Raw genomic sequence first — 16282 nt, 5'->3', positions numbered from 1 at the left:
AACCCATAGGTGCAATGTTTTCGACAGAATCGTTGTGTCTACCCAAAAGATGCACAGGGTTTTGTTTTGTTTTTAAAAGTGGCCGACAGGCTCCCATGCCTTTAAAGATGCCCAACAACATCTGGGGACCCACAGGTTGAGAACTGCTACCACTGCTGTAGATACACAAACTGACTGTCTTTCTCTAGGCACTGTCTGCAGGGAATTCACACAGGGCATGGTTAATGTTGCCACCCTTCATGTCACATTTGTAGACATATTTGGAAGAGTTGATCTGCTAACCGGCCTAGTGCCTGAAGCCAGCTCCCTGTGGAGCACGTCCTTGGGGATCCTGCCATCTTCCATTCTGCGGATGTGACCAAACCAGCGTAGACGTCACTGGGAGGACAATCTTATTGGCAAGGCAGCTATGGTATTGGTTCGCCTCTCCAAAAGGCTGTGGGAGAATGTGATGCTAACAACCAAGATCAAGGTCAACCAGGCTTGCCAGTTAACCATGCTGCTTTATGGAAGTGAGCTGTGGACGACTTATAAATCAGTGTTTAATGACTTGGTATATGGCAATTTATTATGTTCCCCTGGGGATGGGGGGAGGCAGCAGCTTCTGCTCATCCTTCTTCCATTCTCGCTCCAGCACACCAGACTGCCTTCCCCTGAGAACAAGGAGCAGCAACTGTTGTCCAGGCTAAGGGATGGCCAGTTGAAGGTGCCCTGCCCAGGGTGTGGCAAAATCCTCCAGTGGACACCCACCCTCATATTCCATATCCCTCTGTTCCATAAGAGTTCTGTGTCAAACATTCATCAAAAATCTGTTATCTTTTCATTTTCTGGCCAAGCACATACTTTTCCTTTGTTCCTTCAACTGCCTAATTGACAGTTTCTATTTACTCTCTAAATCATTTAATCTAAATAGGGAATGAAGTGGTGCTTTAAATTCTGCCAGTTGGATAGAGCTACGTGGGTAGAGAAGAGCAAGGAAAGACACCGAATAAACAAAACGCTTACTTCATCATAACTCTTCATTTATTAACAAAACCAATCAAATGTTACATACACGAAATGCTTGCTTTTAACTTTTCTGTGTCTTCTAACACTTGCCAGCAGCTTAACTGCATTTAGGAAACACCCACCACAGAGTTTTCTGTTCCAACACCCAGTGAGCAAAAGGATTTTTCTTTTGGCTAGAAAGCATGTTTATCTTACTCTTCCACATTTCAGAGATGAAATTAGGCCAGCTCTTGAGTGTTCGCAGTAGCCTTATTCTTACAGCCAGGACTGGCTGAGTCCAGATACATATTTATAGATGTTGTTACACAGGACTCTTCTCCATTTACTGTACATCATAAATTTTCTTTTTTCTAACAATTTAAGAATGTTTAATCTCACAAATAATATGGTTCTTCTTATTGCAGAATAGCTGAAACTCATTTTTACATGTTGCTGTTACTCAGCTATACAAAAGTAACCCATATGTACTCAGAAGCTGCCAGATCCAGTCGTCTTTCAACAGCTCAAAAGCCTAGCTGCTAATCCATGCTATACACAACCCCAAAGAAGTGTGTAGAATTTGTAACTCAACTGTAAGACTATAAAATCTTCCTCCAAGGAGTTCAGGGTGATATACACAGTTCTTACTGCCTTTTCATCCTTAAAACTTTGTGCAACAGGAGACACTCATCTTTCTATTACTAGTGGTGGCAAGAATGTCAACGGCCAGCAAATGGAAAACTTGTTCACCTCTCTCCATTGATTATTGGTTTGGTATAGTCTGGGATATAGCTCTCTCTGAGCATCTTATATATCAATTAAAAGTAACTAGGGAAGAATCTAGATCGGATCATTTTTATGCTATTTGGTCAATTTATATATATATATATATATATATATATATATATATATATATATATATGCTTTCGTAGATTTTCACGGGTACAGGAATGCAGGTTTTGGTGTCCTCGGGTGTCTTCCCGTGTAAAAGTTGGGGTGTCTAGGCGACGTTTCGACGAGGTCTCACTCGTCATCTTCAGGCTGGTGCTTTCGGCTTCTTGTTACTGGAACAGAGCAGGATCTCAGTGTTTGAGTTCCTATAAATACTGTTGAGGGGGTGTGGTGTATAGCCTCCAATGTTCTGGGCAGAGAGGAAGTTCCCAGGTTAGTGTGCCTTTTCTTCTTTTGTTCCTTAATTACTTGAGGGATATCTTGAGTGATTTCTTGAGTGATATCCTGAGTACCACTTAGGTGGGTCATTAGGTGTGGATTAGTTGCTAAAGTCTTTGTGTCTTGACCTCTTGAACTTTGTGAAGAGTTTTTCTGAGAAGATGGCTGTACTGCACTTAGTTGTGCTCTGGCTTGGCTTCGTGTATAGGGGCGAGCTGTGGTTTTGTGGCCTGTGTCAGCCAGATCTGTGTAGGGATTGCAGGGGGGTGCAGCATCCGGAGGTGCCACCATGGTTTGGCTACTGGATGGTGTCTGTAATTTATCTGTGGAGAGGGTCTGGGTTTGGGTCTGGTGTGGTTGATTGGTGATGGCGTTCTGTGTGCCTCTGGATCTGGTGTCAGTTTTTGTGGGGAGGGCTAATTTCCAGATGTCTGGCAAGCGGGATGTGTCATATACCAAGTCATTAGCAACTAATCCACACCTAATGACCCACCTAAGTGGTACTCAGGATATCACTCAAGAAATCACTCAAGATATCCCTCAAGTAATTAAGGAACAAAAGAAGAAAAGGCACACTAACCTGGGAACTTCCTCTCTGCCCAGAACATTGGAGGCTATACACCACACCCCCTCAACAGTATTTATAGGAACTCAAACACTGAGATCCTGCTCTGTTCCAGTAACAAGAAGCCGAAAGCACCAGCCTGAAGATGACGAGTGAGACCTCGTCGAAACGTCGCCTAGACACCCCAACTTTTACACGGGAAGACACCCGAGGACACCAAAACCTGCATATATATATATATATATATATATATACACACACACACACACACACACATCAATACAACAGAGATGGAACATAGACAATGGTCCAATTTAGTTTGTAGAGAGACTATGTTCTAGAAGAATAGGATTAAGTGATTTTCCTTGTATTGTGATTATAAAAGATGCATCACATGGATTAATGGAGGGTATTATTTTCCCTTTCTCTTATCCATTGTAGTTTTCCTTATTTTCCCCTTACTGATATAAAAGCTTGATGTTGTTTTTATTTTGTCTTTATTTTAAAAATTAATAAAGTTTCTCTCTCTTAAAAAAAAAAAAAGCTTTGTGAAATAGGTAAAGGAAGAGATTTTGCCCAGTGAGCTTTAGGCCTGAGCTGAGATTTGCAGCCAGATCTTCCCAATCCTAGCCAGACACATCCATACCAGACATTTAAAGCATATTTACACCGCTGCCATGGCTTCCCGTAAAGTATCCTGGGAACTGTAGTTTGTTAATGGCACTGGGAATTGTGAAGAGTAAATTACAGTTACCAGGATTCTTTGGGGGAAGCCAGTGTTGCCACTACTCCACACTGGCTCTCAGCTTAATTCATTTTGGATCAGTCAGAAGAATTTAGCCCAGGCGTGGGCAACTTGAATCCCTCTGGAGTCATCTTCCAGGGCTGCATTCCAGAGGTGGGCAGGCCTGGCACCAAAACTGGGTGGAACAACTTCTTTTCTTCCACCGGCTTCTCCTTTCCTCTCTTTGCCACCAACATTCTGAAATTACTCCAAGGGCTGCATGAAATTAAGCAGAGGGCCGCAGGTTCCTTAATTGTGCTTTAGTTTGATGGACTAGGACGCAAACTGTTGGAAAACCCGCTGAATTCTGTAACTTCATTGAAGGTGCTTTGTGTCATTGAACGAAAGCCCTTGTTGCAAAATTAGCTTTGTGTGCTGTTCTGATCTTGCCCTAAAATACTGTGGACTCCATCCCTTTCCCACAAATACTCCTTTCTCTTCTTATCTCTCTCCGTGTTGAGTCTGGTGCACAGCAAAATGGAGGGGAGAGAGAAAGTTTATGGAGTGTGAAAGACAGGAATCCTGAGGGTGGAGGGGAGAACAGCTATATAATATAAACTGTTTAATACTGGCGGTGAACCAGAGTACTGCTTAGGAACATCTCCCAGCTGCTGGTTTTCGAGTAAACCGCCTGGTCTCTAAAAGGCAAGGCAGCACTTTTGCCCAGGGCGAGCCTCGGCGTCGTTTCCTCACGTTGCCCGGCGCTGACTCGCAGGCAAGCGCGGAGCCTTGGCTCTCTTTCGCCTCGCGAGCGCGAAAGATCAAGAGGCGATATGAAAAGCGGGGCAGCAAACTGGGGAAGGACAAAGGAGGGGAGGAGCGGGGGGGGGGAATGGGAGGAGCGAAACGGGGACTGGCGGGATGGGGAAGAGTAGCTGGGAGGATGGACGGGGAGGAAAGGGGGTCGGGCGCATTTTCTGGGAGTCTGGCGGCGGCGGCTGTGGGGGGTCCTGGGCGCGGTAACCTGACTCCGCTGGCCCTGGACGGTCGAGCAGGAGGAGAGCGGCCGGGTCTGACGGTGAGTGGGTCTCTCTTCCCCGCGCCCCAGCCCGGGATGAAGGGAAGGTGCGCGCAAGGGCGAGCGAGCGCGCGCGCAATGGAGGGGCCATTGTGTACGAGAGGAGGTCCCGGCTGGCCGCCTCTTCGGCGGGGGACCCTCCGGCCCCCGAACTGGCGGGGCCTCCGCGGCTGCGGAACAGAACCGGCTTTGTCTCTCCCCGCGGCTGGCAAGGCGGGCGAGGGAGGGAGGGAGGCGCGCGGAGAGCCCCGCCGCCGCCGCCGCCACGGCCCCTTCCACGCCTCCACGGGTGGCAGCTCCAGAGGGAAAGGGCTGGGCTCCAAAGACGCTTGCACGGAGCAAAAAGAAAAAAGCCCGGCTGGTTGCGGGCAGCTCCGGGGACTGGGGCGGAAGGACGGCTGGGGAGAAGCGGAGGGCTTCGTCCACTTCTCAGGGTGGCGTGTCGAGAGCATCCAGGGAGTGGGGGACTCGGAACCGACGGCCTCCTCTGCGTTTGGGTTGCTTTCGACGGGTGACGAGATCTTGGGCTGGCAGGGATCCCCAGATCTCACACCCAAAAGCGAATGAGATGGGGAAGCTTCGTTGCCCGAATCCGTCTTTTGGTGCATGCAACTCTAGGCCTGCTTAAGATCACAGACGGCTTCCATTGATTCACACACACACACACACACAATTGTGCGGGAAGGAGTTGCTGCCTCGTGGTGGAACCCCGTGTCGCTAGCAAATGTGTGAATGAAGCAAAGCACTTGGGGAAAGAATCCTAGACTGGTAGAGTTGGGAGGGGCTCTGAGGAGCATCAACCTCCTGTAATGCAGGAATCACAACTAAAGCATCCATGGCAGATGGCCATCCAACCTCTGCTTTAAAACCTCCAAAGAAGGAGAGTTCACCACGTCCCATGGGAGTCTGTTCCACTGCCCAACAGTTCTTTCAGAAAGTTATTCCTGATGTTTACTCAGAATCTCTTTTCTTGTAACTTGAATCCATTGGTTCAGGTCCTGCCCTCCAGAGCAGGAGAAAACAAGCTTGCTCCATCTTCCATGTGACAGCCTTTTAGATATTTGAAGATAAGGCTCACATGATTGGTCTTGCCCATATGGTTCATAGCAAGGGCAGCCAATATGGTGCCCTCCAGCTGTTCCAGACTACAACTTCCATCATCCCTGACCATTGGCTACAACATCTGGAGAGGACCACATCAGCTAGTTACCCGTTTTATAGTACTGTATTACATTTCTGCACACAAACAGGACTGCACCACAAGAAAGAGGGAACCAATTGTTCTGGTTTTTTGTGGATGAAAAGAGCTGATATACAGTGTAGGATTTCTGATCTGTAGTAGTAGGCCCCTTCTTGAACTGTGGTATTACATGTTCTGCATTAATTAATAGATCCAGATCAAAAGGGCAAAGGTTGCATTTGTGTCCCTGCATGAAAAACTGCTGTGGTGTACATGCAAAACTAATGTTGAGCACTTAAAATCCCATTGATTTCAATGTGAGAATTAAGCAAGTGATTAATTTCCCCCAGTTGATGTCACCGGATCTTAGAAAGTGCTTGCATTTGACTAGAATCATACCTCTGATTGACAGACCTTTGGGCAGCTTGCTCAGGGTACCAGTGGTAACCAATGGAGGGAGTAGGCTTTGAATTTCCTGATGAGTAAGAATTGCTACTGCCCTACGTGTGTAAAATCTTTCGGAATTCTTGAGCACACTATTGCTCATTCAACAGAGAAAGGTACTGCAGATTGTGGGCAGAAATCCCTGCTTCCATTTAAAAGCTAGAACAGGGAGCTATTCCTATCACTAGCTATCTGCGTGTGTGGAATGCAATAAATGTTATGTACTTAACCCTGTTGTTGATTATTGTTATTACTCAAAGGACAGATTTAATTGGTGTAAAGGGAAATAGAGAATTATCTGTGTACCAAGCAATTAGATACACAATAGTCACTGTGAGACAGATCTGTTACCCATACAATGAACTCTTAATTCATTGCCGCCTCAATTTTGCTACCGCTACTATAGCTGGTTGAAATTCTTGAAATGTCAGGGAAATACTGAAAAAACATTGGAGGCTAACAGTGCAAGCCTAACCATGTCTGCTTGGAAGTAAGTACCGTTGCATTCAATGGAGCTTACTCCCAGGTAAGTAGGGTTAGAATTGAAGTCCCATAAATTTCAATGTGAAGTGTGCTCAACGAATTTACTCTGGATCCAAATGGTGATGGGTGCCACTTTTCAGTAGATTATTAAAACAATAACGATCAATAAAACTTTATAAAAAAACAGAAGAGGCTAATTTTGAAGAAGCTTTTTTTTTTCAATTGCAGGAGGGCAGTTACACCCCTTGGAACTGGGTGGTGGCAGCTCATCAAGCTGTTTCTGCTTCTTCTCCTTCACCTCAGGGCAAGGTGGCTGTTTGTTTACACTGAGTTGTGCCTTCCAATTGAGACATCCCCCACTACCTACTGTATTGGCCCGAATATAAGCCCCAACTCAAATATAAACCGCACCTTGAAAATTGATTGGGGGGGGGAGGGGAGGAAAAAAACAATACCCGAATATAAGCCGCACCCTTAAAATTGGAGGGGGAGGGGGATTCCGAAAGGCACCCGCCCAATGAAGTGCAATCACACAAGAGGAACACACACGAGGCTTGCCCAAGGAGGGTGGTTGGGAATCAAAAGGGGGGTCAAAAATCACCTGTCCCAAACAAGCACACTCTCACCACCGAAGCCCATACGGTCGTCAGCTGCCTAATACAGTGACTGCTTTGCTGGCGGCCTTCCCCCTTCCTTACCACAGCTAAGGGGAGGCTTGGGAGTGGAAGGTGGGCTGCGCATCATTCCCTTGCGCTCCTGGGCTGCTTCCTGGTGGGGGAGCCACGCCTCTTTGCTGGTGTCCTTCCCCCCCCCTTCCTCCTTCTTTCTGGTGGTTCGGGCAAAGCTTGGGAGCCACGGTTGGGACAGGCACCCTTGTCCCACACCCTTGACGGCCCTCGTGGGCAGCTGTTTCAGCAGCGATATCGTAAGGTCACAAATATCAGCCACACTTTAACTTTTCACAGTTGGAATTTGGGGGGGGAGTGTGACTTTGGGCCAATATGGTATATCTGCAGCATTCCTCAAGAGAATAGGACAGACACTGAGTGTGAAAAATCTGCCAGTAAGTCTCCACCTGCATTGGCAGAGAATATATATAGTATCTCTTCTTTTTCAGGTGTCCAGCATGTCCTGGCTGCTCCAACACAGGACGCTCCGACAATGAGCATCAACTCGCCTCTCAGCAACGAGAACGCCTCAGGGAACCTTACGGTGCTGGAAGACGGAGCTGGCCGAGTTACAGAGTCCATTGCTATTATTGTCATCACCATTTTCATTTGTTTAGGAAACCTGGTGATCGTCCTCACTCTTTACAAGAAGTCGTACCTCCTCACGCTGAGCAACAAGTTTGTTTTCAGCCTGACCCTGTCCAATTTCCTCCTCTCCGTGCTGGTTCTTCCTTTCGTCGTGACCAGCTCCATCCGGCGGGAATGGATCTTCGGAGTCGTTTGGTGCAATTTCTCTGCCCTGCTCTACATGCTGATCAGCTCGGCCAGTATGCTCACTCTTGGACTCATTGCAATCGACCGGTATGTTGTCATAGAATCATAGCATCACAGAGCTGGAAGGGACCCTGAGGATCATCTAAGCCCAACCCCTGCAATGCAGGAATATGCAGCTGTCCCTTATGGGGATCAAACCTGCAACCTTGGTCTTATCAGCACCAGGCTGTAACCAACTGAGCTATCCAGCTGCTTTCATTACAGATGGGATGTGGGTGAGCAGTAAAGACAAGCCAGAATACACCTGTGCAGAGAGGGAGACCCGGCTTAAAGTAATACAGGACAAGATTGTCCTGACAGAAAATACTTTTGGGGGAGTCTACAAGCGCGGGTGGCGCTGTGGGTTAAACCACAGAGCCTAGGACTTGCCGATCAGAAGGTCGGTGGTTCGAATCCCCGCGATGGGGCGAGCTCCCATTGCTCGGTCCCTGCTCCTGCCAACCTAGCAGTTCGAAAACACGTCAAAGTGCAAGTAGATAAATAGGTACCGCTCCGGCAGGAAGGTAAACGGCGTTTCCGTGCGTTGCTCTGGTTCGCCAGCAGCGGCTTAGTCATGCTGGCCACATGACCCGGAAGCTGTACGCTGGCTTCTTCGGCCAATAAAGCGAGATGAGCGCCGCAACCCCAGAGTCAGTCACGACTGGACCTAATGGTCAGGGGTGCCTTTACCTTTACCTTACAAGCATCAAAGAGTGATCAGACAGAACCATTCCTCTATGGGGCCTCCCAGAAGACATCTGGCTAGCCACTCTAGGAAACAGGATAAGAACATAAGAATCCAGTTGGGTTGACCAATGGCTCATCTAATCCAGCGTCTTGTTCTCTCAGCGGTCAGCCAGATTACAATGGGAAGCCTGCAAGCAGCGTCTGAGTTGGACAGCACCCTCCCCTGTACCTAATAATAAATAACATTTTAAAATTTATACCCCACCCTTCCCGGTTCAGAAAACCGGGCTCAGGGCGGCTAACAACAAATTCAAAACAATTGATGCAACAAAAAACAGCATAAAATACAGTATAAAACGTGAATAACAATAAATTCATAATTCAAAAATCAATTTAGTGTGCACTAAATTTAGTGTGCACATTCATGTAACATCATAAATGTCAGCTGGTGCTCCAGCATACCTAATTAAAAACTGCACCATAATGACAGATTTGTACAATTTATATTTTAGCATCATCACTTTGTGTGTCCTTTGAGCTCCAAACCATCCAATAGCTGTATCTGTAGAAGTTGCCCATTTGGTTGATTACTAGGGCGAGTTTCAAATAACCAAGAGCAAGTTTTTTAAAGAAAAGACTCATTTCCCCTTCTTACTGCATCCTTTGTTAGGTTGCTGAATCCTCCTTTTCTTTTTCCTCAGGTACTACGCTGTCCTGTACCCGATGGTTTACCCAATGAAGATTACAGGTAACAGAGCTGTTGTTGCCCTTCTGTACGTCTGGCTGCATTCTCTCATCGGGTGCCTTCCTCCGCTCTTTGGCTGGTCTTCGTTAGAGTTTGACCAGTTCAAATGGATGTGTGTGGCCGCGTGGCATAAAGAAGCAGGCTACACTGCCTTTTGGCAGATCTGGTGCGCGCTGCTGCCCTTCTTAGTCATGATGATTTGCTACGGATTCATATTCCGTGTGGCCAGGATTAAAGCGCGGAAGATTCACTGTGGGAGCGTGGTCATCGCAGAGGAAGACACCCAAAGGAATGGGAGGAAAAACTCCAGCACTTCAACGTCCTCGTCAGGCAGCCGAAGGAACGCTTTCCAAGGAGTCGTTTATTCTGCCAATCAGTGCAAAGCTTTGATAACTATCTTGGTTGTGATTGGTGCTTTCGTAATCACATGGGGGCCTTATATGGTGGTTATTACATCCGAGGCACTTTGGGGGAAAGACAGCATTTCTCCTGCTTTGGAGACACTGGCAACTTGGTTGTCTTTTACAAGTGCTATTTGCCACCCTTTGATTTATGGACTCTGGAATAAAACGGTACGCAAGGAGTTGCTGGGAATGTGCTTTGGAGACCGGTACTACAGAGAATCATTTGTTCAACGGCAAAGGACATCCAGATTATTTAGTATTTCTAATAGGATCACAGGTAATAAAGCATGGTGGTATGGCTTACGGTATGATTTCTCTAAATACCACTTTCTCACCCAAAGGCTTGTTGCCTTTTTATTATTTTTATCTTGCCAGGTGATGTTGAAGAAATATTAGTAGTCTCTCAAATGTGTTAGCTAAGGTTACTTAAACATCAGTTGCTCATGTCAACAGGGAAACATTCAGATTCCACTACCACTGAAAGGGAGAGGAATAAATTCCCCGTCTTTGATTTCTCCTTTGGAGATGGCATTCCTGTCATTTGGTGTTTAACTCTGGATTATGCAAACATACTTGTAGCAGCCTTTTCATTAACTCTCAGCACAGATGCTGCAGTTTAGCTGTTGGCTAAATCAAACAGCTGGATAATAAGTCGTGGGAGCTTTGGAACATGCTTTTGTTAAATCTCCCAGCACTTCTCCAGGATGTAGTTTGCTAATGCTGAAGGACTTTTTTGCAGATTTGGGACTCTCTCCACATCTCACAGCTCTCATGGCAGGTGAGAGGACTTTAGGACACAGCAGCAGCACCGGCGATACAGGTTTCAGCTGCTCTCAGGATTCAGGTAACTCTTCCTTTTTTAAAATTTCACTTGCATTTTCCAAGTTGTGAGAAACTATTATTATAAGAAACTGGATTAAAAGTGGCACTTGCTGGTAACAGTGTTTAGCAGTTTAAGGTGCTAGTCTTGATCTATATATCTATATAGCCCTCCATGACCTGGGACCTCTGTGCCCAACAGAATGCCTCCTCCCATTTTTTTTGCACGTATTCATCATAGTAATTCTTCCATAAATTAACTGTACAAGCCATGGTCTTGTTTTAGGAACAGATGTCATGCTGCTTGAAGACTATAGTTCTGATGGAGTTCATCACCCACATTGCCTTTATCCCCATCGACGGAGGAGTTCTGTGACTTTTGAAGATGAAGTGGAACAAACTAAAGGTGTGCTGAGGCTGGGTATTTTAGTCCAAAGCAGACAGAAAACACTTAAAATATTACTGTGTACTATTCAAATGTTAAAAACCAGACAGATCTCTGTCAAAATAGCTTACAGCTATGAGACATAAAGTGGAAGAAAAGAGATGTTGGATGAAATATGATTTATTTTACTACTGTACATAAGGTGTACAGTCACTGCATTTTTCTGGGGGTAATCAACGACACACATTACTGGCACCTTTTTTCTAGAAGAAAAGCACTGTGTACAGTACTTGACTATATTCAATTTGGAAGGTTTTGGTTCAGCTGTGGTGTGGTGTGTCATCTGGACCAATAAACTATGGTCAACACTAACTATGGCTAGTTTCAAACAAGCCAACAGAACTCAGATTACTGAAACCAGTTGGTTTAAAACTAACCATATTTAACATTAGCCATTGTTCCAGATCTAGATGACATGACAAACTGAGGTTAATCCAAGGTGAAAGCTTCCAAACTCCTCCAGGTAGTGAAGGAGCAGGGGAGGCTGGCAGGGAATGTGTGACTTCAGGAGGTGACCAAGCTTGATCAGGTTTCACTAAACTGTTCGCGTCTTGCTAAGCCATACTTTAGCATGGCAGCTGTTCTTCACTAATGGAAGCTAAGGAATAACATGCAAAAAGCCAAGGGGTGAAACATACAGAAAAGAAGGATGAGCTATAGATTGTAAGTGGATAAGACACAGAAGACAATAAAATAAAGTGGGACCTGAGTTAAGCAAATTGTTCAAGGGCAACTTACAGAACTAGTGCTGCAGGTATTGAATAAAATAATAACCTGTAATTTCTGTGCTACCAGTAAGACCAGGCATGGGCAGGTGTTTTGTTAGCTCATGGAGCTGGGTGCAAAAAACAATGATACAAGTATTTGTCCTGTTATTATTACTGAAGTCAGTGTTTAATTCAGAACCATTTTTTTCTCCATTTAGATGACTCTTGCGAGCAGCCTCAATATCTGCTGCCAATGCACTGTAGTTTTAAATTTACGGATAGATGTCCTGATTAAAATATCAGGCACTTGCTTTGCTTTGACTCTCCATTTGGTTAGCTTTAGAATTATTATGTTATTCCATGGTAGAATCCTGAAATTATCTGTATTAATAGATCCACTGAAGAGCTACTTTGTGTATGAGGTCTACAAATAGTTCCTTGTGGGCAAGGGTTCCATACATTCTTCTAAACTGTCTGTTTCCTCTCTTCAGAAGCGGCAAAGAATTCTGTTCTCCAGGTAAAAGCTGACGTTCATAAGTCTCTGGACAGTTACGCATCCAGCCTGGCCAAAGCTATTGAGGCGGACGTGAGGATCACCTTGTTTGGTGGAGACGCTTTACCTGGCTCTCTGTTTCCAGTGCGAACTGTGACAGGCAGCAACGGTGGTGCCCGGCGTGGGGGCAGGACCCACGTTGGCCAAAGACTGCAGCTACAAAGCATTGAGGAAGGGAACACTTGACATTTCTTCCAACGAGGAACAGACGGAACCACTAGGGACGATACAGGGCCTTTTGAAAAGAAAGCAAAATGGCCTTCAGGGTTTTAGTCCAAGGACATCTGAAAAGAAAAAACCTGAAGTTTGTCTTAACAGTATTAGAATTTGTGTGCATATGTCAAATATATGTGTTTTGCCCTTCAGGGTAGGGTTAAGGCCACCTTGTGCCTGACTGACTGCTCAGTTAGGAAACAGGTCAAAACGAAAAGGAAATTAGAAGTAGACCAGGGAGGCTACTCACAACATGAATGATAAGCTCTGCTTCTTGAAGTGATACGGGATTCCTTACAGGATCCTCTTCCTACTTGTTTTTTCTTTAATTCCACCCACTGACACTATCCATTTGAGACCACTCCTTTCCTCCACCCACCCTATGCTTTCATAAATGCGACAGTTTCCTTCAGTTTCCTTCTCCTATGCTCCTGGAGAACAGTACAAAGAAACACAACAGTTGCCTTAATAGATCAAGTGGAGTTTGTCATGTCTAGTGTTTGGTGATGGCTGAGAGATGGCATGATGTGGGGAAGACAAGGAAACTGAAAAGGAAAACTTTCAGGCATCAAGGATTGGTTCCTTACCAGATCGGAAAGGAGATGAATATGCTGCAATCCTAACCCCATTTGTCTGGGAATGAGCCCCACTGAATTCAGTACTTCTGAGTAGACATAAGTTAGGACGGCACTGTAAAGCAGGAGGTGTTTTATGGTTGGACACGTGCAGAAATGTATGTCTAGTCTTAATGACTTTTGAGAAGTGCCGTGTATGTGGTTTTAACTAATGCACAACAGTTGAACCAGTTTTTACATCCCATTGGCAGTGTTTCCAGGTAAGCTGTGAATCAGGTTTTCCTGATGTGAAACCAGCATAAAGTGAGTGTTTGAAAACTGGAATTCATCAAGTCATCCACAACACAATGCAGCTCATACTCAGTCAAACTGAAACCTTTTCAGACACCTGCTTGAAAGCCTCTGTCCCTCTTTTCTTCTCTCCCCCGCCCCCCCATACTTCTTTTTTGGGTTTCACAGAAAGGCTGAAACCTTCAGTCTGCTGAAACAATTGGGAGTTTTGCATAGCTATCACTAATCAGGCTTTGACAAAAATTAGCAAATGGTTAGCTCAGAATTCTGGGTTCGCAGGGGCAGCTTTGAATTCAACATTGCGTGAGGCACCTTGCCTTTAAATTCTCTTTTTATCCCATCTATAACATACAGAAATAGTAGGTGCTATTTACCTACTTGTTCCATATAGGATTACTTAAATAATTATCATACAGTGGTCAAAACATATTTCAAGTGCCATGAATAAACCTCCAGACATACAGTATGCCCATAGCTACTAATTCTTTAAGGTTAGAAGGGAGAAATGAGACTCTTTTTAGTGGTGGTGCTTTAGCATGGTCTCCTGAAGACCACTTTTAATTTCCACTTCAGTTCTGCTTAAATCTGTGGGACCGGCTTCCAAGTAAATATGGTTGGAATCACAGCCATGCAGGCTGGGGGTGATAAGTGCTGGAGTCCAACAATATCTGGCGGGCCACTGGTTCCCCATCCCTGCTAATAGCCTAGTGAATATGCTAACAATGCTTTTATGTGCATGGAAGAGTTGCTGAATTTTCCCTTCTAAGTGTTCCTCCTAGCACAACAGCAAAATGGTGCCCTGAAATACTCCCTTTCCTTTACAGGGGATGTGGAGGATGCCATAAGGTGAGGCTCTGGATGCGCTTTTAAATTTCATAAGGATATGTTTCCATTTGTATTACTCCACTCAGTAATGTAAATCACTGCGTGACAAAAAGCACTTGCCAATCTTTGGTTAAACAAATGAATCTTATTTTGATGGTAGGAGTCCAAGATTTTGCACAGACTTTTTCTCAAACCATCTACCCAAATGATGTTTACAACAGTTACAACTGTGCCAAGAGCTTTGAAATGTTTTATTATTCTGTGTATAACACCTGTTCTGCAATACGGAGCAGCTCTTAACAACTTTGGCAAATGTGTTCAAGCACTCTTGCTGCTAATAACCTGTCTACAGAACAGCGGCATTTTTATACTTGCTTTTCCCTTTCCTTAACTGCAAATGGAAAATAATTATATATTTCAAATATTAAGGAATCCACTCTAGATGAATCCCAGGTGGAGGCTAATGTGGCTAACATCTAAGGCTGCAGTCCTAAATACACTTCTGGGAATCTCATTGAACTTAAGAGTCTTTACTTCTAAGTAGATATACTGCAATAGTAGCATAGACACAATGTGATTTTTTGGGGGGGAAGATTATCCTAACTTTACCTGTTGAAGAACTGGCATCTTGCAGGGCTGGCCCTAATTTTAAGCAGCGCAAGGTGGCAGATGCTGGGATAAGGGAGAGCAAAGATGTTGTAGGGACTCTGCTTCATACAAACCAATCTGTGCCCTCTAAGCTGCCTGGAGATTGGGTGGTCTAGTCAGCCTCTGTATTTGAACTGGGGTGGAGCTGGAGCAGGGAACCATCCTGCCTTTCACCTCAGGCAGCAGCATATCTTGGGCCAGCCCTGGCATCTTGCAATGTCTTCAGGTCATTGTCACATCTGATGTGCCTTCAGGACACTGCTACCAGCTCCCTCAGACCCCAGGTAATTCTCAAGTCACATAGTGGCAATGGAAGCTTGTGCCCCAAATCAAGAAGCCAAAAGTATTTTCAAGAGACTGATACGGTTTCTCTTGCCTGTATTACAAAGAAAAAAACCTATTGGAAGTAATTGGGCCTATTAAACCAGCCTTGTTTCCGTAGTGGAGGAACAGATGGAGGAGTCAGATAGCTATGGTCAGCATTTGCAAAGAACTTTGAAAGGGTGAATAGATAAATTTATGGAGGATAAGACTATAAATGTTTACTAATCCATGATGCCTATGTTATTTCTCACATCAGAGGTAGCACGCCTCTTGGTGCCTGTTGCTGGGGTTCACGACAGGGAGAGTGTTGTTGCACTTATGTCCTACTTGTGAGCTTCCTGTAGGCCTCTATCTGGTTGGTCACTGTGAGAACAGGATGCCGGATTAGATGGGCCTTTGCTTTGGTACAGCAGGTCTCTCTATTTCCTTATGGTACTCTTACTGAGAAGAAAAGTAAGTTAATGAAATAATATTGTCATGCAGATTTTTGTCATTGTTGCATTCTCATTTTGTATTCCCTCCCCCAATTGTTAAAAAAGATATATGGTTTTCTATATGAATGCTTTGAAAAATTAAAAAAATGTATGAAGATAGTGATTTTCTATCCCAAGGAAAACTGTCAGGAAAATAAGGGATTTATTAGACATTTGCAAGGATCAACTCTTTCAACAAGGTCTGATTAGATGGCACAAAAAAACCCACAGTAAATTTAACAATTTTCTACAAAGCTTTTGTTTCAAAATATTATAACAGAAGTTATAAGTAGGATTATGTAATGCCTGTATGTTATAGAACTTTTATGCCTTATACAACACAATTAACTGGTAATTTAATCTTTAGCCTATCAGCACATATTTTCTCTGGATTATTATTATTACTATTATTACATGCATATCCCATCTTTCCTCACAGTAGCTCAAGGGTCGTGTACGTG

General features: G+C 44.7%; 1 protein-coding gene across 3 annotated transcripts; it reads left to right on the top strand.

The window, feature by feature from the left end:
* The first annotated feature begins 4397 nt into the window (after positions 1–4397).
* On the top strand, positions 4398–15937 carry GPR161 (G protein-coupled receptor 161). 3 transcript variants are annotated; one of them, XM_081908495.1, is made up of 6 exons: positions 4398–4524; positions 7749–8160; positions 9501–9547; positions 10688–10792; positions 11054–11173; positions 12411–15937. In XM_081908495.1, the coding sequence occupies exons 2-6, from the start codon at positions 7793–7795 to the stop codon at positions 12656–12658; spliced, it is 888 nt and encodes a 295-aa protein (XP_081764621.1). In that variant the 5' UTR covers positions 4398–4524; positions 7749–7792; the 3' UTR covers positions 12659–15937. The 3 variants fall into 3 exon arrangements, with proteins under 3 accessions (XP_081764621.1, XP_081764619.1, XP_081764620.1); XM_081908493.1 differs by having other exon boundaries at positions 9501–10225; XM_081908494.1 differs by lacking the exon at positions 4398–4524 and adding an exon at positions 4865–4885 and having other exon boundaries at positions 9501–10225.
* The last annotated feature ends 345 nt before the right edge of the window (positions 15938–16282 follow it).

Source organism: Podarcis melisellensis, assembly GCF_964234715.1.
Source record: "Podarcis melisellensis genome assembly, chromosome: 4".
NCBI lineage: Eukaryota > Metazoa > Chordata > Lepidosauria > Squamata > Lacertidae > Podarcis > Podarcis melisellensis.
The sequence above is the reverse complement of the archived record's forward strand: the minus strand, read 5'-3'. Positions and strand labels throughout refer to the sequence as shown.

Bases quoted from the DNA above. Each gene is read 5' to 3' on its own strand.
- GPR161 (XM_081908493.1), top strand. From the start codon at position 7,793: ATGAGCATCAACTCGCCTCTCAGCAACGAGAACGCCTCAGGGAACCTT. The intron at 8,161-9,500 runs GTATGTTGTCAT...CTTTTTCCTCAG, and splicing joins GGACTCATTGCAATCGACCG to GTACTACGCTGTCCTGTACC. The intron at 10,226-10,687 runs GTAATAAAGCAT...ACTTTTTTGCAG, and splicing joins TATTTCTAATAGGATCACAG to ATTTGGGACTCTCTCCACAT.